The sequence below is a fragment of the Xenopus laevis genome, chromosome 2L, assembly GCF_017654675.1.
Source record: "Xenopus laevis strain J_2021 chromosome 2L, Xenopus_laevis_v10.1, whole genome shotgun sequence".
In the NCBI taxonomy this organism is placed as follows: Eukaryota; Metazoa; Chordata; class Amphibia; order Anura; family Pipidae; genus Xenopus; species Xenopus laevis.
The window spans coordinates 49,956,290-49,979,161 of NC_054373.1; the positions used below are offsets into that span (position 1 = coordinate 49,956,290).

General features: G+C 38.6%; 1 protein-coding gene across 1 annotated transcript in view; it reads right to left on the reverse strand.

The window, feature by feature from the left end:
* LOC108708044 (leucine-rich repeat-containing protein 75A) overlaps positions 1-22,872 on the reverse strand; it is a 154,240-nt gene that overhangs the window by 56,058 nt on the left and 75,310 nt on the right. The window contains exon 3 of the mRNA XM_018246323.2: positions 9,700-9,812. Coding sequence (XP_018101812.1) covers positions 9,700-9,812 — 113 coding nt within the window. The remainder of the gene's footprint in view (positions 1-9,699; positions 9,813-22,872) is intronic.

The following is a 22,872-nucleotide window of genomic DNA, read 5'->3' on the forward strand; positions in this document are numbered from 1 at the left end:
TATTTTAAGAAGTGATTGTATCCTTATGTGCATTTAATTGTTAAAATGTGTTTTCTCTTGGCATTTCTATTTCAGCTTTTATTTACCATATCTGAAACTCAACTGTATAGAATACACACGTAACAAAGCGCAAGGAATCATTCTTAAGTCATAATTATGTGACTACATGTCAGTAAAGTAACTAAAGCCAATACATTTGCTATATTCACATTTCACTCTGTCTTTCTTGAAAAGAGTACTTGACAGATACAGCCTGTGTGCACGATGATGTTTCATCTTAACAATGAACTTTAATTAGCACTTAATTAAGACGTAGAGTAGCTACAGCACTGGGACTGTAAATCATTTCATTACAAACAGCAGAGCTGCACTGTGTGCATACAAGCATACCCTCACATGCCATTCTATGGAGTAGGTGTTTCATTGGTCAGATTTGTTTGGATATACAGTATGTTTATGATTTGTTTGTACAAGGTGTGCTTATCTTTTGCACTTTGCACACTGCCTCTGAGGTGTTAAATGACCCCTCTGGTTACAGTGGATGTATACTACATCTCAAATATGCTCCTTAGTCATTCTGTCAATCACACTTTCCCCCTTTAAAGCCACCAAACAAAAGTACAAACAATTAGACCAAAGGGGACATGTACCCGATACAGAACTTAATGTAAAATTGCTCAGTGTTGTCACAAGCACTTTTGCATTGAGTGCTGGGCTGAATGGAAAACTAGGACACTAGGACTGTCAGTCATAGCGCATGTGCACAATGCACTTCTGACATTACACGGATGCACATAATGAGCAAGTTGTGGCATTCACTTGTTATGTGCATGTATATACCCCAACATGGCTGTTTGCACCAGAAGCTCCCTCCCGGTGCAATTGGCCTAGCGCTGGCAGTGAAAAAAAAAACTACTGTTATCCCCAACTGGACTACGAGCTCTATTAGCCCACACCTTTGGTGGGGGTAATATTTTTGGCAACAGGTGCCCTTTCAGTCTTTTCTGAAGCAGCTCGGCAGGGGGAGACACCTACTCTGTAAATTGTTCTAAATTAATACAATTAGTTGATACATTTATTATCTTACCCTGCTGAGCGCAATTCCTGAGTTTCATTAAAGGGCACTTGTTGCGTAAAATGTTATCCCCAACCAAAGGTGCGGCTAACTGAGCCCACATTCCATTTGGAGATAACAGTAGTTTTTTTTTAAAATACCCCCCGCCAGCGCTACGCTACCTGCACCGGGAGAGAGCTCCTGGTGTGAGCAGCCATGTTGTGTCGCTCGAAAAAAAAATGACCCGCACATCACTACTGTACATTGTTTTAATAACTTTTTTGTCTTCACAAATTTGGCAGTTTTTTTTTTTTAACAGGTGTTCTTTTTATTGAATTTTCAAAAAACGGGGGGGGGGGAATACAGAAAGGAAGGGAAGGGGGAACAGATACAAGAAAGCAGAAAATAAAATAATAATACAGCAGCAGTCATGACATCACAATCCGTCAAAGTACAGCAATATAAGGACCACACAGTTATGGCAAAGTTAACATATGTGTCTCCATCCAGACACCCCATATCCTACCAAATTTGTCGGGTTGCCCTCTAGCCTCGTAGGTCAACTTTATTAGAGGCAGCATCTTATTAACATAAGCAAACCAGATCGCTTTCTTGGGTGGAGCAGGGGCCATCCAATGCAGTACAAGTACCTTTTTAGCATAAAATAGCAATGTCCTCACCAGAACCCTGGTATTACTGGCCGGTATCAGATCGTCTAACAGACCCAGGAGGCAAATTTCCGGTGATTTCAGAGGGGGTAACTGCAGCGTATCAACAATATAGCCTACCACCTTAGCCCAGTATCTAGCTATTATAGGGCACGTCCAGATCATATGCCAGAGAGAGCCATCACTATCCCCACACCTTTTACACAATGGAAGGGGTATTTTCCCCATTCGATGAAGTCTATTCGGGGTCAAGTAAATCCTCATTAAAAATTTGTACTGAATAAGTCTGTCCCTGGTGCTTATTAGGAATTGGTAGAACCTATCCGTTACTTCCTCCCAATGCTCTTCAGTTAAACTGGGGATATCAGCCTGCCACTGACTGAAAAGGGAGCGGAAAGGGGGGGACCTGGAGGATTGCAGACAGGCATAAAGCCTGGAAACCATTTTAACTGGGTCCTCCTTCCTCAGTTGGACCAAAAGGGAAGGATCCCCCAAGACCAACTCCCCAGACCCGAATTGTGCCCTAAACATATGCCTCAGCTGTAAATAACGGTACATAGGGAGGTCTGGAACGCCCATCTGATCCCTCAACGGAACCATATCCATGAATCTCCCATTACACACAATATCCCCCAGGTATTTGACATTGTGCTGGGCCCAGAACCACATGGCCTCTGATGGAAGGAAGTGCTGGAGGTGTGAATTCCTCCAGAGAGGCAGCCTTGGAGACAGGATAGGGGATGGCATTTGAGTGTTCTCAGAGCAACTAACCAAGCCGCACGGGGGGCTACCATGCAAGGGGGCAGTGCAGGCGAGTCCCTTGGTTTCCTGAGGATGCAATTACGAAGGGCTTCTAGGGATCCCACTAGACGGGCCTGTAGAGGTACATTAGGATTACTCAAATCCTGCGTTAACCACCAGTTAATATAACTAAGCTGACTAGCAATATAATAGTCATGAAAACTAGGGAGATTCAATCCTCCATTCATTGACGTGGCCATCAACTTGAGTGACGAGATTCTAGGAGCTTTGTTACACCAGAGAAAGGGGGTAATCAGAGCCTGTATGGCCTTACAGGTTTGCTTGGGTATAACCGTTGGGGAGTTATGAAATAGATATAAGTACTTGGGTAGATAGACCATTTTCACAATATTGATCCTGCCCCAGAGTGTTAAAGGGAGATTACCCCAAGCCTGTAACACCGTGGCTAGCTGATGATTAATGGGAGAAATGTTCAAGGGCACAAATTGTTCTGGATCCAGATGGATGGTGATCCCCAAATATTTAAATGAATCAACCCACTTGAGGCGGGAGTCAGCCGCTAGCTGGGGGTCTAAACCCGGGTCCAGTGGAAAGATCACAGACTTAGTCCAATTGATACGGAGGCCGGCATAGATTGTAAATCGGGCAAAGATGTTTAACACTTCCGTTAGAGAGGGACCAGGGTCTGCCAAATAAATTAATACATCGTCCGCATATAGTGAGATTCTTTCCTCTATGCGGCCATACTTAAGACCAATGAGATTAGTGGAAATGCGAAATTGAGTGGCCAGTGGCTCTATCGCCAAAGCAAACAGGAGGGGCGACAGGGGGCAGCCCTGTCGCGTCCCCCTGCCCAGAGGAAAGGACGGAGTGACAAAGCCATTCACTAAGACCTGAGCCGTGGGATGACTGTAAAGCAACTTGATCCACTTAATAAATTGTTTACCAAAACCAAAGGACTCCAACACAGCCCACAAGTATGGCCATTCAATAGAATCAAATGCCTTTTCGGAATCTAAAGAAACTACCACTCTGGAGCCCAGGTTGTCATGAGGGACCTGCAAATTATAATAGAGCCGTCTTAAATTAACATCTGTGGACCTCTTGGGCATAAAACCGGTCTGGTCAGGCTCAATTAACTGAGTAATAACCTGTTGCAATCTGACCGCCAGCACCTTCGCCAGGATTTTGGCATCTACATTTATTAGAGAAATGGGACGGTATGAACCGCATTGCTCCGGATCTTTCCCTTCCTTATGGATCAAAACAATAAGCGCATTAGCAAAGGAGGGTGGGAGTTTACTGGCTTGGTTGGCCTGATTCAGAATTTCACAGAGTGTGGCCGGTATTTTCTCCCCCAAGGTACGGTACCACTCCAAGGGTAGCCCATCTGGACCCGGGGCCTTGGCTGGAGTCATAGAGGCTATAGCTTCGCGGATTTCACCTGGTGTAATAGGACTGTCAAGTAACGCTACATGTGAAGGGTGTAAAGTAGGCAGGGGAATATCCAATAAAAATTCTGTTAGCTGGGCCTCAGTATAAGACACCCGGGAACAATATAGATTGGCAAAGTACTCAGCAAATACGTCTGCTACTTCACATGGATCTGTTATCGGATGCCCGGTAGCAGACATTACCCTGTGAATGATTGTTTGTGGATTAGTAACTCTGGATAGATAGGCTAACAGTTTGCCCGACTTGTCACCTTGCTCAAACCCCCTCTGGGAAGCATATAGTAGCTTTTTCTCGGTAACAGCTGTCATTTTACATTGCAGTCTGGTGTGGGCCTGCATCAAGCCCTCATGTAGGTCAGGGGAGGGGGCCGCAACATACGCTAATTCCGCCGCCTCCAACTCCCAAGATGCCTGCTGAACCTCCCGTTTGGCCTCAGTCCTCACTCTACTAATGGATTGAATCAGGGCACCCCTCGAGACCGCCTTAAACGCATCCCATAGCATAGAAGGGGAGGCTGAGCCCTGGTTTTCATCCCAATAAGTTTCTGCCGTCTCGCAAACTTTCTCCGCCACCTCTTTGAATTTGGCAGTTTTTTAGATAAATCTGCAGCACATTCAGATAAAAGGACATACCACCAAAACGGTGGTTTAACGGATTTATCGATTTTCAAGTGTGAGGCAAGAAAAAATGCACACTACTTTTTTATGCACACACATTTTATAATTCTCCAGCAAAAAAAGCCGCTGCAGAGTAGTCGCAGTTGCATTTTTTTTTTTCACAGAAGAAAATTCTCAATGAGGCTGAAAATCTCAAATGTTTTAATAAACTGCATTTTTTGGGGGTATTTTCTTTGATAAATCACAACTATTTGAGGTTTCATATATTCTTGCCCATATTTGTGTAGGAGTCTTTTCGCCTAATTTTTTTCGCAAATTGAGAAAAAAAAAATCAGGCTCAATTTCGACAAATCTGCACCATACTGTACGTTTGCTATCATAAAATTCAGGTGACATGCCACTTCCTTCACCATGCCTGTGTGCTAGTTCTGCTTTGTACCGTACATACAGTTAGGATGTTAGAGCTGAACTTCTCCCTGCAATGAGCTCCACATGTACTTATTCAGAGAGCCTGGTAATGCCTCAAAATATTTTGAATGTACCTAAAAGAAAGATATAACCTACAATTATTACTATAAAAGCTCCAAAATATGGGGAAATTATTTCCCAAAGGGTCACATATAAAAAACCCAATTCTTATTTTTTGACTGGTTTCCTTTTTTACTGTAACAATGAAATTGTACCTCTCAATTGATAGTAAAGAAGCAGCATGAATAATATATTCCATAAGCTATTTTATGATTTGAGACTGTAAGTAATACAAGAACAGTATCTTGGGTAAACAGCAGTGCCAGGTCAAGTCGCTCTGGCGCCCCAGGGAAACCTGCTGACTACGCCCCCACCTGTGTTAGACACGTGTCTCTTCTGCCGACCCCAAGATGCGGCCCTGTTACACAGTAATGGAATATCATTCTCCTCATACTATGCACTGGCATTCACCTTTAAAATAACTTTTAGTATGATGTCGAGAGCAATAGTCGGACCCATTTGTCATAAAGTGCACACCGACAAGTTGTCTTGCCAAAAAGTGATACACAAAAACTAGGGGTAAAAATACAAGAATAGCTGTTTCACCTAGAACAACTGGCAACTCCATAAAGTTAATATATACACAAATAAAATCATTACCGACAACCAACTAACGGATCCAAGTTCATATATAATCTGCACTAGGGAATCCAAGATTCCCAGCAGTTCAGTCTTGTCTGTGGCGTTTCCAGGATTCCTAGCAGTTCAATCAGCATCTCCACATATATGTCCATTCAACTCTAACTTCCCGCCGTATGCAAATTAGCCAACGCTAGCGCAACTTCGCTCTGCTTGCCGAATTAACGATAGTGCAATTTCGCCAGCGTTCGGCGCCCTGGATGCAATTTTGCATGTTAGTGAATTAGCGTTGACCGAGCAAATTTTCACCTGGCGAAATGTTGCGCTGCCTGCGAAGCCGAAGCTGGCAAATTTTCGCCGCTTAGTAAATTTGCCCCATAGTCTGAACTATGGAATCCAAGATTCCCAGCAGTTCAATCTTGTCTGTGGCTTTTCCAGGATTCCCAGCAGTTCAATCTTTCCTGCCGTTTTACAGGATTCCCAGCAGTTCAATCTTGCATGCGAGTTTTCCAGGATTCCCAGCAGTTCAATCAGCGGCTCCATAAGGTTAGTATATACACATAAGAATCATTACCAACAACTGACTAACAGATCAAGTTCTTATTTAGGGCCAGATTCAATTCAGTGAGAAAAAGTTAGCTCCTAGTTTATCATGTGAAAACTCCAGTTTTTTCCCATAGACTTCAATAGAGTTTTCACATGATAAAACGTTACATACATTTTTCTGAATTGAATTGCATCTTAAATTTAATTTCTTTTTCTCACTGAATTGAATTTGGCCAATAGTCTAAACTAGGGAATCCAAGATTCCCAGCAGTTCAATCTTGTCTGCAGTATTTCAGGATTCCCATTGGTTCTAACTTGTCTGGGGTTTTTCCAGGATTCCCATCAGGTCTATCTTGCCTGCGGTTTAATGTTGTCTGGGGTTTTTACAGGAGTCCCTGAAAGTCGAATTTGCCTGCAGTTTTCCATCAAAACTTGCCTGACAGAAATGTTTTTAGCAAAATGAAGCACTTATAAAAAACGCTACTTCTGTCAATTCATTAAAATGTATTGGTCTGCTCTAAGCACTGATAAACTGTTAAAGGGGTGGTTCACCTTTAAAATAACTTTTAGTATGATGTCGAGAGCAAATAGTCGGATACAATTTGCAATTGGTTTTAATTTTTTCTTTCAGTTATTTAATTTTTTTTCAGCAGCTCTCCAGTTTGCAATTTCCGCAGTCTGGTTGCCAGGGCCCAAATTACCTAGTAACCATGCATTGATTTGAATGAGAGACTGGGATAGGAGTAGGAGAGAGTCTGAATAGAAAGATGAGTCATAAAAAGTAGTAATAACAATAAATATGTAGCCTTACAGATCATTTGTTTTCAATGGGGTCAGTAAACCCCATGTGAAAGACAGAAGAAGGCAAATTATTCAAAAACTATAAAAAAAAAATGAAGGTTGATTGTAAATTTGCTTAGAATTAGTCATTCTGTAATTTACTAAAACTTAACTTAACCACCTTTTTAACTGTAGGGTTTGCCAATCACTAAAACTATCATTACTGATCTGTAAAAGTTTCAGACACATGACAGATTGGTACACTGCATAAACATTATAGGAGACACTCATTTGAACTGATACCCTAGCTACACGCTCCATTAATGAAGAACATGCCAATTTACACTAGAGGAATATTTAATAAACTATAACTAACTTGCTTTTCTGCAGAAGCAGGATAGAAAATCGTTTCATTGACATGCATGAGTACATTTAATTTGTGATTAGCTAGTTTGTTAATTAGATGGAACTGAAGGTAAATAAATTGCTGTCCCTGAAATAGACCAGTTCTTTGGCCAATTCCAGTAATTCAATTGGTGTGCCTGCTCACCTACATCCTCTCATGAGTACATACAAGCAATATAAAAATGCAATAACCCTACTGAACTGATTGCCATTGCCCTTTAGACATTCTAACAATATCGTACTGGTGTCTCTGTAAATTGTTTAGTCATTTTGATTGATCACTGTATCTAAAAAGCAGGGTAATCTTAGACTGCTCTGATGCCATTCATACTACTGTTATGGATTATATAATATATATATATAATACTAAATTATACTAACTCTTAAAGGAAACCTGCAGTTAACGCCTCACTAAAGTTATAACTCACTGGATTACATAAATATAAGGGGGGCTACTTATCAAAGGTCGAATGTTACAGTTTATTTATACCTGGAATGAACTCACAACTCTACATGTTTTTTTATTTAAGAAAAAACTTGAATGGAAAAACCCTCTATTCAGCGAGTTTGAGTTGCAAAACCCAAAAACTCGAACTGATTGAGTTTTTAGCACAAAAAAACTCAAATCACTACAATTATTCAAGCTTTTGGGAGAAACCTTCCAAACAAAACTTGAACATCATAAAGGCTATTAACATCTTCAAATGGTTCAAGGGACCTCTGCCATTGACTCCTACATGACCTCGACAGGTTTTAGATGGTGTATTTTCGGATTCAAGCTATTTCCAGGGTCGGTGTATAATAAATTTTAAAATATTCGTGTTTTTTTTTTAACCCGAAAATTTGAGTTTTGAGCAAAAAATATCAAAAACTCAAATTTTTGTTGAAAACACAACTTGAACCCCTAATAAATAAAGTGTTTCATAATAAGTTATGGTAGCACAGCAATAGTATAATAATAGTCCTTTCAGCAGATGACAGCATAAGTTGATATTATTGAAGTATTATTCTCTGAAAGATGAGCAAAATAAATATCATGTAAAAGTAGCCATTGTGTGGAATCATAAGACAACAGTATTCGATGCTAGGTATACTGTTAAAAAGGGGAATAGAAAGAGAAAGTAAAATGTTAAAGAGCTTGTTCAACTTTGAGTTAACGTTTAGTATGATGTAGAAAATGATATTCTGAGACAATTAGCAGTTGGTCTTCATTTTTATTATTTGTGGTTTTTAGCTTTTTATTCCGCAACTCTCCAGCAGCAATCTGGTTCTATGGTCCAAATTCCCCTAGCAACCATGCACTGATTTGATTAAGAGACTGGAATATGAATTGGAGAGGACCTGAATAGAAAGATGAGTAATAAAAAGTAGCGATAGAAATAAATATGAAGCCTTACAATGAATTTGTTTTATAGATAGGGTCAGTGATCCCCATTTGAAAGCTGGAAAGAGTCAGAAGAAGAAGGCAAATCATTCCAAAAATATATTAAATATAACTAATGCAGACCCTTTGAAAAGTTGCTTAGAATTGACCATTCTATAACATGCTAAAAGTTAACATGAAGTTGAACCTCCCCTTTAAGGAAAAATCAAAGCAGTCCACGTGTTGTTGTGCCATCATAACTAAATGTAGTCACAGCAAAATGCAAACAGGACCCCACACAATGAACTGATCACATCAATGTGCACATTACCTTAAGGTTAGATCTTTTTATGACTTGTTATTTGCTCATAACAGGTATTAGCATTTTGGCCTTACAGATGTGTAAACTAACAGAAAAGAAGGAGCATTTCAACAGTACATAGCCTCCAGTGAGATGGACACTTTTTGTAGCAGGCAGTATATACGGTAGCCATAATCCTACGATTCCCTCTCTCTATGACTTGAAACCTCCAAAAATGCAGCTCTTGTAAAGAAATGAGACTCCACCTGGTGCATGGACTAAGACTGTAGCACTAATGGTGTTGCTAATCACTGAGAAGTGAGGGCCATACAATGAAAAGGCATTGCTGCTGATTATTGTACATGCTGTTAGCTCATTTTTCACTCTTATATTGCACTGGGATTTCTTGGTCACAGCCATGCCAACACACAAATGTAACATGTGTCAGATTGTACAGAGTAAGAGGCTAAGAGATGAAAAATAGATGAAAAAAGATGATAGCTTGACAAATTGGGGCAATATATGTCCAAGAATTCCAGCAGGGCCAGTGGCACACAAATTAAGGACGGTCGGAATGTTTGGGAACAGTTATAATTTGCCAGCACATAAATATGACTGACATTTCTGGACATAGGACTTACCAGGCCTGTGGCTTCCGTTTCACAATGCCTTGTCTTCTCCACTGAGAATGAGGGCTCAGGTGGTAAGTCAGCTGCCTGCATACTTTCTCCATGGCTCCTAGAGAATCCCCTTCCTGCAACAAGAACAGGTACGTTTAAAATTTGCTACTAAAGGTACAAATAAAATCAATGTATGTAATATTTATGTTTGTTTTCAGTGGAAATACTTGGGAGCCTTATCCCAAGCCATGAAACAGCCCCAGACCATTATTTTTCCTCCCCTAATATTTATAGTCTGCATTAAAGAGATATTAACACCAGAAATCAAACCTTTTTTTAACATCTATCTTTTGTTTACATGCTATTTATAATTTTGCCATAAAAGTATTGGCCCTTTACATCCCCCATGTTCCTCTAGGGGAAGGCCATATTGTGCAGCAGTAGTTCTTTTACATTAAAAACTCTGACAGGCTGAGAAGGGACAGTCAGATTGGCAAAACTGTCAGGTTTAGGAACTTTAAAGTGGACCTGTCACCCAGACATAAAAAGCTGTATAATAAATGTCCTTTTCAAATATGAAACCCAAATTAAATTTGCTTATTTAAGTATTGATAGCTGTTGTAAACTCATTTAAAAATCTCAGCTGTCAATCAAATTTTGCCTGGCCCTCCTCTATGCCTTAGGCATAGAGGGAGGCAGGCAATTACTGTCCTTTTCCATTCAGCACTTCCTAGATGTCACTGCCCTCCACACATTCCGCCTCTCTCTTTACCATTTGTAACCAGGGCATGGGGATGGACATCAGGTCCCCTGTTCTGGTGCACAAACAAGATGATGCAAGACTTGCCTTAATAACAGTGTCCACAAAATGGCTCCTGCCTGCTTGCTAAAACTATTAATTCCCAGATGGAAGGAAACAAGATTCAAATCATTTTTACAATGTAATTAAAGTTCACTTCGCTTGACTAATGTGATAAAATAGGATTTGGAATTATTTTTTTTGGGTGAGACGGGTCCCCTTTAAGTAACAACTTTACTAACATTCATATCAGTGGAAAATTATCAAAATGACCTATACGTAGATTTTAATGTACATTAATGTTTTGAATTTTTTATTGTCAGTATCACTTTAAAGGGGACCTGTATGGTATGGATTTTTGAATAAAAAAGAATTTGGGTTTCATGCTTAATTTGAAAAGTTTATAATACATCTTTTTATGTTTGGGTGACAGGTCCCCTTTAAGACTGGGTAGTGCAAGACAAACTCTGCCTTACATGTTGAGTTGCAATTAGTATGCTTTTAAACTGAGCAGCTTGGGCCATATAGGCTAATCTCTCTTGGATGGCACTACCCAAATACTTTTAGCTCAGGATATAAGTCTGAAAGTCTTTTCCGCAAGACCGACTTACTGTTGTACAGATTTCATTTTGACTTAAGGGGTACATTTACACTGATCTTTTCCAAACAGTGGCAGGCTCTCCTGGTTGTTGAAAATCATGAGCATTTTCTGAAGATAAATTCTCTGAAGTGCCTTTAAGGTTATAATCATCCCTAAAGAAAAACTCAGCCTTGATTATGAAGGAGAGTCACTCTCTGACTGTTAATCAGGTCGCTTCACTCGTATCATTTTCTTCTGCCTAAACAACGCTTTCTTATGTGGCCCTTTCCACTTACTGACACTGGTTATATTCTCCTTTAGATTCAGGTTCTGCGTTTAACCCAATATCTTTCTCTATATATCTAAATGTGAACAATATCTGAATTCGCCACAATAACTAGCATACTTTATTCTATGTATTTTCAGGTTCACCCTGGATTCTTTCCAAATACAAAATGCCTGGGAAATGACCATCAGTCTCAGGACATTCCTGAACACCACCTTTAAAATGTACATTTCTGCATCAAATCTATTTAGATATATAAAATTAAGAAAAACCAAGATGATAAAAAAAACTCCTCTCTTAACATCTGCCATCTTTTTCTGATCATCTAAAAATAATTACCCAACCTCCTGAAAATAGTAAACATATAAGTATTCCACTTAATCAGAAAGGAAATAATTCAAAAAACAAGCGTCTAATTTTAATTTGGGGTTCTTGTAAGCTGATATTGAAAGCAATCCACACAAACAGCTTCCATGAACAGATGAGGTTTTGCAATTGTTTATGGAGAATAAGGGAGCCTACCTCTATACTATGGAAAGCAATATACTATATTTACATATAAAAGCAGATATGAAAAGGAGTATACTGTACCAGCGAGCACACATTAAGCAGCAGCAATGTAATGTAATATTTGTGTACACATATGCTAAATTGCTGGAAAATAGAAATTCAGGGAAAAGTGAAATTAATGCTGGCTTCTTCAAAACTTAAAATAAATGTGTGGATGGTGGGAAAGTGAAAAACCTGGAAATGTGAAGTGATAGGTGTAATATAGCCACAGAGGATACATACATTATTTAAGGGACTGTAAACACCTTTGTGTACCCTACAACTAAGTGCAATGAATAGGGCTTGTGCTGAACACACTTTTAGTGTGAAAAATCGGTGGTTTCTGTAATTTTTTGTGCCCGTTAGGGAAAACAGGGGAATTATAGCTACTCCATGTTAGGTTCTTGCAAGGCAGATAATCAGATTACAGTATACAATCCCTACATTTAGGGGGTTATTTATCAAGGTCTGAATTTATCTCAGTACTTCTAATATCAAACTTCGAGCAACTCCAAATTCCTGAATGGACCTTATTTATAAAGAAAAAAGCCTGGAAAAATCGGAGCTTTCCCTGAAAAATTGTTTGGAGTTTTCTGCAAAAGCTAAGATTTTTTCGACGTTTTCGGAGTTCTTTGTTCAGAAACCCAGAAATCATTGGATATCGGTACGGACATCAGACATCAGACACTGGAACCTTCCCCATTGACTTATACAGGACCTTGAGAGCTTTTAGATGCTGGGGTTTGGAATTTGGAGTTTTTAGACCATCAGAATTTAATAAATCTTGAAAAATGTGTAGTTTTTTTTTGTTTTGCTCTGAAAACTACGAATTATTTGAGGTTTGGATATTCTGGACTTGATAAATAACCCCCTTAGCCTTTGTTATGACTGTTTTGTTATCAGGAGTCCATTACGTAGGGGCATTATCTATATTATCTATCTTGCAAAGAGAAAATTAGAGTTACTCCAGTTTCCCTGGAAAATAACAGAAACCCTATTCATTGAACTCATGTTCAAAATGGTTACACTGTCCCTTTAACAAAATGCTGATTTGGCAAAAATGTATCCTTTACACAGAGCATCTTGTTCATGACACATTTACATTGTGTTCTCTGCATAATAATGTGACGGTCACTGGCTCACTGTACACATTACTGGAGAATAATTTTATAGAGTATAACAGGGGAGAAAACCATAAAAAGAGCTATATTTATATTAAGGATATATTATTAGTTAAACTATATAATATTCAGTTTCAACTTAGTAAACAAGATTTCTTAGCCACAGGCAATGCTACATTGTTCGGATTCATCCCACTGTGTTTGTTTTGTCAGCGATTTTCAGCCTCCTGTTAACTCATTTCAACAAATTATCAATACAAGTCTGTAATTAGGCTTCAAGTCTCTTTTCCAGGGTCATTAATAATCACTGAAATTGCAAGAAGTTACACTGCAGTCAATATTAAGTGAGATATAGATTTCCACAGCAACTAATTACTCCTGTAAAGAATGGTGGTGTGCTGGTTATTATGCAATTATAGTTACTATTACTAACAATTCTAAAAAACAGAGGGGGGGACAGGGAGCAGTTGGTGGCTTGTACATTTATATGTATGTATAATATTTGATATCTTTGTAGCAGAAAACAACAAAAAATAAAGAGCCCTATTCATTTCGCAGTGTAAAACTATTTATTGTTAATGGCCCACAAAACCATGAAGCAAAGTACATCCAAATGGTAATTATTTATTTAATTACAACTCCCAGCATATCCCTGCATTTAAAAGCTGTTGCAGAATGATGAGAGCTACAGTTTCCAACAACTGCATATTTGTTTTTTTGCATTTGATACCCCAACTAAGTAGTATGGTAACATAACTACAGGTATGGGTCCGTTATTTGGAAAGCTCCGAATTATGGGGAGGCGTCTCCCAAGGACTCCATTTTATCCAATGATTTCCTTTTTCTCTGTAATAATTTAACAGTACAGGCGTGAGATCCGTTATCCAGAAACCCGTTATCCAGAAAGCTCTGAATTACAGAAAGGCTGTCTCCCATATCGAAATAATCCAAATTTTTACATCTGATTTCCTTTTTCTCTGTAATAATAAAACAGTACCTTGTACTTGATCCAAATTAAGATAAAATTAAACCTTATTGGAAGCAAAACCAGCCTATTGGGTTTATTTAATGTTTACATGATTTTCTAGTAGACTTAAGGTATGAAGACCCAAATTATGAAAAAGATCCTGTATCCAGAAAACCCAGGTCCCCAGCATTCTGGATAATGGGTCCCACACCATGCCAAACATGTAATGTATAAAGGCTGGAGTGACTGGATGTGTCACATAATAGCCAGAACACTACTTCCTGTTTTGCAGCTCTCTTGGCTTCCACTGATTGGTTACCAGGCAGTAACCAATCATTGATTTGAGGGGGCACATAGGTCATAACGGTTGCTCTTGAATCTGAGCTGCATGCCAAGGATTAATTGCAAACTCTTTGAAAAGTTATGTCCAATGTGGCCCCCCCTTAAAGTCGCTGACTAACTCAGAGTTAGAGAGCCAAAACGCAGGAAGTAGTGTTCTGGCTATTATATTAGACATCCAGTCAGTCCAGCCTTTATAGATTACATTTTTGGCTAACTAACTATATTAGAAACATTTTTTATTTATCTATTTACTCGGTTTTTATTTTTACAAGCATTTTTAAAAGCATTTTCACCTTTCGGTATATATATATATATATATATATATACACACACACACACATCGATATATATATATATATATATCGATGTGCACTTAGTAATCGACTGCTACTGTACATTTTATACATTAAGTTAATAAATATTACAATATGAACTTGCTAAACATATCTAGGCCTATACTTTCCTAGCACTATTTTATTTTTCTCAGCAGACAAAAAGCCATATCACCCTGTCCCCCTCTTAATTATAGGCACACACACCTTGCTGACTCCCCGACACCTGCACAGTAACTGTCTCTCAGTAGACACAGCACAGTCACAGGCCCAAGTTAAAATTAAACTGAGAAATCAGACGCTCTGAGTCACTGCGGAAGCTGGGGACACAGATAAAATAAATTACCACTCTCTATTCATGCTGTGTGATAACTATGATTAACCCTTTCTGCACTTCCCTAGACATTCAACAGCGACTGACATTGTGCAATGGTTCTGCTAGTAACAGCAACTGGCCGTATGACCGTCTACTGTAGAATTATCGATTTTTGTCACAGGATTGATCTCTGTACAGTATGGCAACTTTTTTTAACCTGTGGCTCAGGACCCAAATATCGCTTGCAGTTCTGTATAAGGGTGGAAGGCCATCTCATATTGGGGCACATTTACTAAAGGGCGAGTTGTGGATGTTTAGAGAAAATTCGCCAAAAAAGACAATTCGCCACAACGTTGCCTATTTACTAAATGGCAAGCAAAAAACCTCAGTGCTAGAGAACTTTCGTACCATTTCTGAAAACCAGCGAAAATCCGGTAATTTATCAATATGTGAACGCTACCCTTTTCGTTAAGGTGTATTCCCCAGGACGAACCATTATAAAGATAGAGCAGCCAATTTTTAAATCCCAATCAACATTGCCCTTTCCATGCTACTAAACTCCATGGTGAAAATTCTCTAGTGAAAATTCTTCAAGAGAAAATGCTCTAAAGAATTTTCCCTACTACTATTGTATGGGGAAATATACTGGCAATTTTTTCGCAGAGAATTTTCGCCGGGAGAAATTGTCTGGAATTATTTCTCTTTTTTCCATATAATAATAAAACAGGACCTTGTACTTCATCATAGCTATGTTGTAGTTTATTTAATGTTTACAAGAATTTTAGCAGACTTTTGGTCGTCCAAATTACGGAAAGACCCCATATACGGAACCAAAGGTCCCAAGCATTCTGGATAATAGCTCATATACCTATAAAAGGTGATAAATAAATAATACTAAACAAAACAATGGGTTTCACAGTTGACTCAAAGACTTAATATTGGTCCAGCACAACAAATAATAGAATAAGAAGAGACACACTGGTTTACAGCAGAGTTACTTTCCTCTTTAGTCCAAATATTGCTGCATTTCACTTGCATGCCCCTTACATGGGTCTAGTAAACTCAGCTATTACTACCTACTCTACCACAAAAGGAGTTGGCGCCTCTAGTAGGACAAGCCCCTCCATTTTGAAAAAAGCTGATACATGTGACGGTGTATCTAGGCCTATGCTCTAGTAGAAAATTTTAAAAAACATATGGGATGACTAGCTGGTTTGCTCTAAAATAATACAAACCAAACTTATGAACTGCTACAATATCAAATCCTGGCAGTGAAATTAATCTTTTACCCCTGAATGTTTCAAGTATACCTCCCTTTTGCACCCCCCAATAACCTAACCCATTTGAAGGGGAACTTTTATATACAAAAAAGACAATTTGTTCTTACGCTCAGCCATGCAGGGGTTAATTCCTCAATGCTTCGATCCTCAGCAAAGGATTACCACATTCCTATGTAGACTCAGAATTCTGCAGTTTTGAGGAGAGCACTCAAATAGCAGTTACTGCTAGAAAAGTATTTTATTGACTACAAATCACACGACATGTTTCGGGCTTTGCCCTTTCTCAACTTAAGAAAGGGCTAAACCCGAAACATGTCGTGTGATTTGTAGTCAATAAAATACTTTTCTAGCAGTAACTGCTATTTGAGTGCTCTTCTCTATACTGCAGAATTTCGAAGGGGAACTTTATCGGCCGTGGTTAATTCTGCGCTACCACATGCCACAATTCTCTTGCAAATGCGGTGCTTCGTTTTCCGAAGTCATGGCGGCCCCACATATGTATTCCAATCAGCTATTTATTCCCAGTAGGAAAGCAATTTCGGGAGATATACCTGCAGGCGACAAATCTCTCTGCCATAGTGCTTAAAGCTGAGCTGCTGCAACGGTTTGTGACTAAAAATATAAAAAGTGCATTATTGTCATTTTATGGCAATATATTGATCTTTATCCCAGACGTGCCTACTATTTTACCCTGAGACAAAATTTGTATACTATCACTTAACTTATTAAGGTATGTTATCTACAAATACAGAAGCACAGGCAGAAAATGCAAATGTTTTCTATTTGTATGAAACTTTTTAAAATGTTACAAGGGCATGGAAAAAGCACTGCTTTGTTCTTCCAGGGAAAACTGATTATATGCTATGCTTATCATATATCTAATCAATTTCTCTTCTATTATCCACAGAGATGAGCTGTTACTTGAGAGGGCTACGTTCTAAAAATGAATGCCACAATCCATCAGCCTGAGAAACAGATTCACAGAATAGCACAGAAAATTAAGAATTCAATTTGAGGGAAGTGATTTCACTGGGACAATTTCAGGTACAGTATATGTAGAATAATGAATTCCTAGCCAATAAGTACAAATTAAACTTGTGCTTTGAGCAATATGTTTCAGGTTACAGGGCACCTATTTGACAAAAATATTATCCCGACCAAGGCACAGGCTAATAGAGCCTGCACTCTGATTGGGGGTAACAACTTTCGGAGCAGGGAAGTCTGGGTAAGGGGCGGGTGGGTGGTGACAAGGGGCAGACAGTTATGTCAGAGGTCAGTAAAATATAGTGGGCGGACTTTTGACATAAGGGGCGGAACTCTGAAGTGTGGATCAGTAAATAGTTATTCCTGTCTGGATTTCCTGATTTGGAAAACCAGGCAGGTGGATTGGGACTGCACACTCATTATGAAAACCAGTCTCTCTAGGTTAAAACCAAACAGATAGCCACCCTAACTAATCTTTAGTCCAGACTTCTGTGAGACTAAGGGCAGTGGCCAATGGGGAGTTTTGTCGGCCGTGAAAAAATCCACGACTGCGGGTGACAAATCTCCTGAAAATGTGTTTCCGTTGGAAATAATTGAAATCGCCGGCAGTACAACCAACACATTGCTTTGTTCTTCCGAAGTCCTCCAAAGTTGCCTTTGGTTGACTTTGCGATATGTTGGTTTTACCGCCAGCTATTTCAGTCGTTTCCAATGAAGACTAATTTTCGGGAGATTTGTCACCAGCAGTCGTGCATAAATAATCTCCTCCTCGGCCACTGCTTTAAGCCCTTCAACTCCAGCCAAAGTAGTAGCTGAGCATATAACACTATTGATTATATAAGGGACCAATTTGCCATAGGCAAAACAGCTGAAGTTTATTCCAGGTCCTAGTAACCCACAGTAACCAATAAGATGTTTGTTTTCAAACAGGTGATAAGAAAATGTTTCTAGTAATTTGACCTGTAATTTATCAACAATGGGCACATTTGCACATGGGCAGTAACTCATAGCAACCATTGAAATTGTTGCATTCACTGTTCTACCTGCAGCAGTCACTGATTGGTTGTTATGGGTTACTGATAAATAAATGACTTTTATTACAGGCTGGACCCAACAAGCAAATCTCATGTATGCCAGGTTATGCTTTTGGGTACAGAAGTCAGGCCTACTGGTGGACTGTTTCAGGCATTTACAACTAAGAGGCTCTTACAACTGATGATGGGATAACAAAGATTAGATGTGTACCATCTTCTTCCATATACTTTTTAAACTATATATAGATTTTTAGATTTAGATTTAGTGTTAAGGGTTCTTACAACACATCAAAAACAGGTAGTGTGCTTTGTCTTTGTGAATTGCCAGACATGAAAATGTGTATTAATTTTTTTCATTTGGGGGGTCTCTTCGTGCCACATACTGTTGTAACCCTATGCATGTTAGATATTAACAGTTCAGAAGACCCCTGGCATGCATGCTTCAGATGTTTCATCTTTGTATCCTAGGACAGGTATTTTCTCAAGTGTGAGAAAATATATTTTTACAAAAACCTATACATTCAGAAAAGCTTTGTTTGGCAGTTTGGAGCAGAAAGAAATATTTAGTCATTAGGAATGAGTCAGAATAGGTATTTTCCAAATATATAAGGTCTTTCTGTGTAATCTAAAGTACTGCATACTTCATTCTGCTGGGGTGCTTTAAAATTCAGGATTATACTAGTCTAGGCTTTTGCATGTCAGAAATTAGAAAACCACTTCATAAACTCATACAAGAGATAATGTCATTTGGACACGGGAGGAGAAACTTCAGAAAGCTCTTGGCAATCTGAAATCAACGTCAGTGCTCAAATACTTTGATGTAAATTAGCATGTAACAATTTCGTTAGATGCTCCATAGACTGCCTTAGGTGCTTTCTTTATTCAAGACAACAGGCCTATAGCATAAATCTCAAAGGATGTGTCTGTCAGCCAGCAATTATATGAAAAAATTGAAGAAGAGATGATTGAGATCGTTTTTAAGATAGCTTGTTTTAAAGGTTTTACCAGTTTATAAGTGGTAAAGATACTGAAAACAAGACATCAGGCACTAGAGATCAGTAGTTGGTGGAATTCTTTTTAAAGAAGGTCGAATCGCTGATGCTGCAATGCTTTTATGAAGCTCATTTAGAAGAAGAAAGCTACAAGAGTAGAGCCAGTGACTTACTCTTTTGATATGGCATGAGCTGTTACATTAGGGGTTCAACCTACACAAAAAATGCAAACCATTGTTTCTACACAGCATTCCAAAGAGACCCTGGCAGAAAATAGGAATCGATTTATCATCTCTTGATTAGATCAACTAGAATGTGATAATAATCGACTACTCTTTATAGAATGGCTTAAGAAGGATACCCAAAATATGATTATAATTACTCACTCTGAATTCAATTTGCCAGTAAGGGTATTCCACAAATTCTCATTTCTGACAATAAGCCACAATTTCAATTTTTGCAAGAAGATCCACACAACATCATGTTCTGGCGGCACACAATATCAAACCCTCATTATCCACAGTCAAACTGTAGAGTGTAAAGACTATTTCTTTAAAGGAGTTGTTCACCTTGTAAACACTTTTTATAGTTCAGTTGATTGTTCACCAGAAATAAAGACTTTTTTTAATTGCTTTCCATCTTTTATTTTTTTAATAATTTTTCAAAAAATTTAGTTTATTGTTCCTGTCTCTGGTGTTTCAGTCTGGCAGCTCATTAATCCAGGCGCAGATTCTGAACTGTTACAATTTGCTGCATTAATTGATACATTTCTCAGCAGCATCTGTGTCATTTTTGTTACTATTATATCAATTCTAACAGCTGCCTGTAATGAAACTCAGGCATTCTGCACAGTAGGGACAAAGATAAGAAATCTATTAATTTATATGAAATGTATCAACTAATGTATCAATTCAGAAAAGTTTATAGAGTCAGCGACTCTCTTCCCAGAATTGCTTTAGAAGTAACATAAAATGATGAAAAATGAAAATGTTTAACTTCAACTGAATTGAAATAAAGTGTTGGAAGATAAACAACCCCATTAATACTACGAAAACACTATGGCAGGCAGGAAAGGCCCATTACCCTCATTTTTGAATTGGAAAAAATACCCCAATAGAAGATATTTGAGAATCTTCACTACAGAAGCTTTTTATGGTCCAATATTTGGCTTTAAACAATTTACAATGAGTATTGAAATCTGTTACACACAAAAATCGATCCGGTTAATTTAACTTTTTTCAATTATCTTTTTATAGTATCCTATAAAATGTTTCCTCTGTGATTACAAAATAGGTTTTTAGTACATGCAGAGCCAAATATGCCATTTTTCCTTATACCAACTTCTACTTTCAGGACCCAGTTTTCAATATCTGTTGCAGAACCTGTGATTAGTTTCAGAAATGTAAGATAATTAAACTTCACACCATTTGGCAAGCGTGAAATCCGATTTCCAAGGAGAAACTGTGCGCGATCTGTAAATAGGAAAGGATGAACATTTTCATCCAAAAATGACAAACAAGTCAATATAAAACAAAGTGAGGGCACCCGAACATACTGAAGCTTAACACCAAATTAACTGATAACGAGGAAATCCAGCCAACCGAAAAAACGTGTTTTCATGTCTGCAAAGACTGAATATCCTTCATTTTGCAGCCAAGATTTTAATGCAGACTCCTATTCAGTAGGCTGTTATTTGACTAGCTTTGGATATTGTTTAATAATAAATGGGTAAACTGAATAACAGAAACACAAGGATTCCACTATATTGATATCTATACATTAAAATATATTTTCTATTCTTATAAAAATACTGTTGTTTTTCCCCTAGCTTACATAGGGGGTTTTAGAACTGTCTAAAATGCCATGAACTCAACCTGGCTTGTTTCAGCCTTTGTATATCCTTCTTTAATCATCCTGTTGTATTATTTTTCCCTTTCAAGAAGCAAGCAGAAGGCATGGCTCAGCGTTTCAGAAAGTGTGGTCTGGTGTTACTGGACCATAACCAGGAAAAGATGATCAGTAAAGTAAGCCTACAGTCACCGTAACAACAACCTTTACAAGTTATCTTTATATAGACACAATTTACTGTATATAGCGGCATTTAATAACAGTTTTGGAGATCTGTAAATTTACAAAATATAAAATAACTGGGTACCCCCCAGGTAGCACTACCATCTTTTTTGCTTGTTCTTGTGCAGGCTTGGAAGGAACTCAAGTACAATATAGCAATTGTAGCAAGTTTCGTTGTTCTGTGTCTGCCCTCACCCCATAGGAGTGCAAGAGCAATGGACCAGGGTACCATTTTTTATTCTCACTAGGTGAAGATAGTGTTTTTGTTCACTCTGGGGTGCCTACAAATGTCCTTGTCCTGTATAGACTAAATATTAATATGGCTAAAAGGCTATGATTTATATACTGAACTTTCTGTGCCAGGCCGAGTTTCAGCAGTCCTATAGCAGTAACGATTCAAGATTTCAAGGTACCATACAGGAACCATCTATCTTTGATCTTGTGAGGCCACAAGACATGCTTGTATATAAAAGATTGAGTCTAAAGCAACCGGACTTTCTGAGTTTTCTTGAGTTTTTCACCACTCATCCGAGCGGCTTCTTCAGTTAAACTGAGTGGTAGGGAAATTCTCCAGCAAATTAACCCTTGAGGGTAGTAAAGGCACAGACATCCAATCATAAGGGTTCCATTGAACTTATTCAGTTGGTGTTGGCTGAACATGTGAATGTGTGATCCAGTCACAATGGTACCATGATCCTCACAGAGTCAGGTGTTCATTTTTCAATGTACATTACTGGAAGTGTGAATTGTTGTGAAACTGCCAGGGTACGTATCTCAAAGCAGACACCCTTTTCTGTTCAGAGATTGTTTTTCTAGCCTGGCATAAATGGCCTCCTTCGCATCTCTTTCAAACCATCTTTTTCTCGGTCCAAAATATGCACTTTCGGGTCTTCATAGGGGTTTCCTTTTTCCGTTAGATGTAGACAGAATGCTTTGTGTTGTCCTAAGAAGTTTGTCCTCCTATGCTGGGCCATTTTCTTACTGAGCGGCTGTTTAGTCTTCAAAGGGGTTTCCGTTTTCCGTTACATGTAGACAGAATGCTTAGTGTTGTCCTAAGGGGTTTGTCCTCCTATGCTGGACCATTCTCTTACTGAGCGGTTGCTTAGTCTCCCCAATGTATTGATCCCATTGTTTTTTACGGCAATGGACAGCATAGACCACTTTACTTTTCATGTGCTTAGGTGTTGGATCTTTTGGGTGTACCAACTTCTGACTCTGGGATATGCTTGCTTTGAAATACGCAGGAATGCCATGTTTGTTGAAAGTTCTCCTAAGTTTTTCTGGTGTTCCAGCCACATATAGGATGACTTTGTTGCTCGATGTTCCAGCCACACATGCAATGATTATGTTTGAATAAGCCGCTTGGAATGAGTGGTGACACGTTTTCAAGAAAACACAGTTGCGTTGCTTTAGACTCAACTCTATTAGATACTGTATATCATGACATGTATGAATGAGAATTTCCATAGACCATGGTGTGCTCTGGGCAGCCATTGACAAGCTAAGCTTACAGGTCATCAAACATGATAATTTGATAAATAA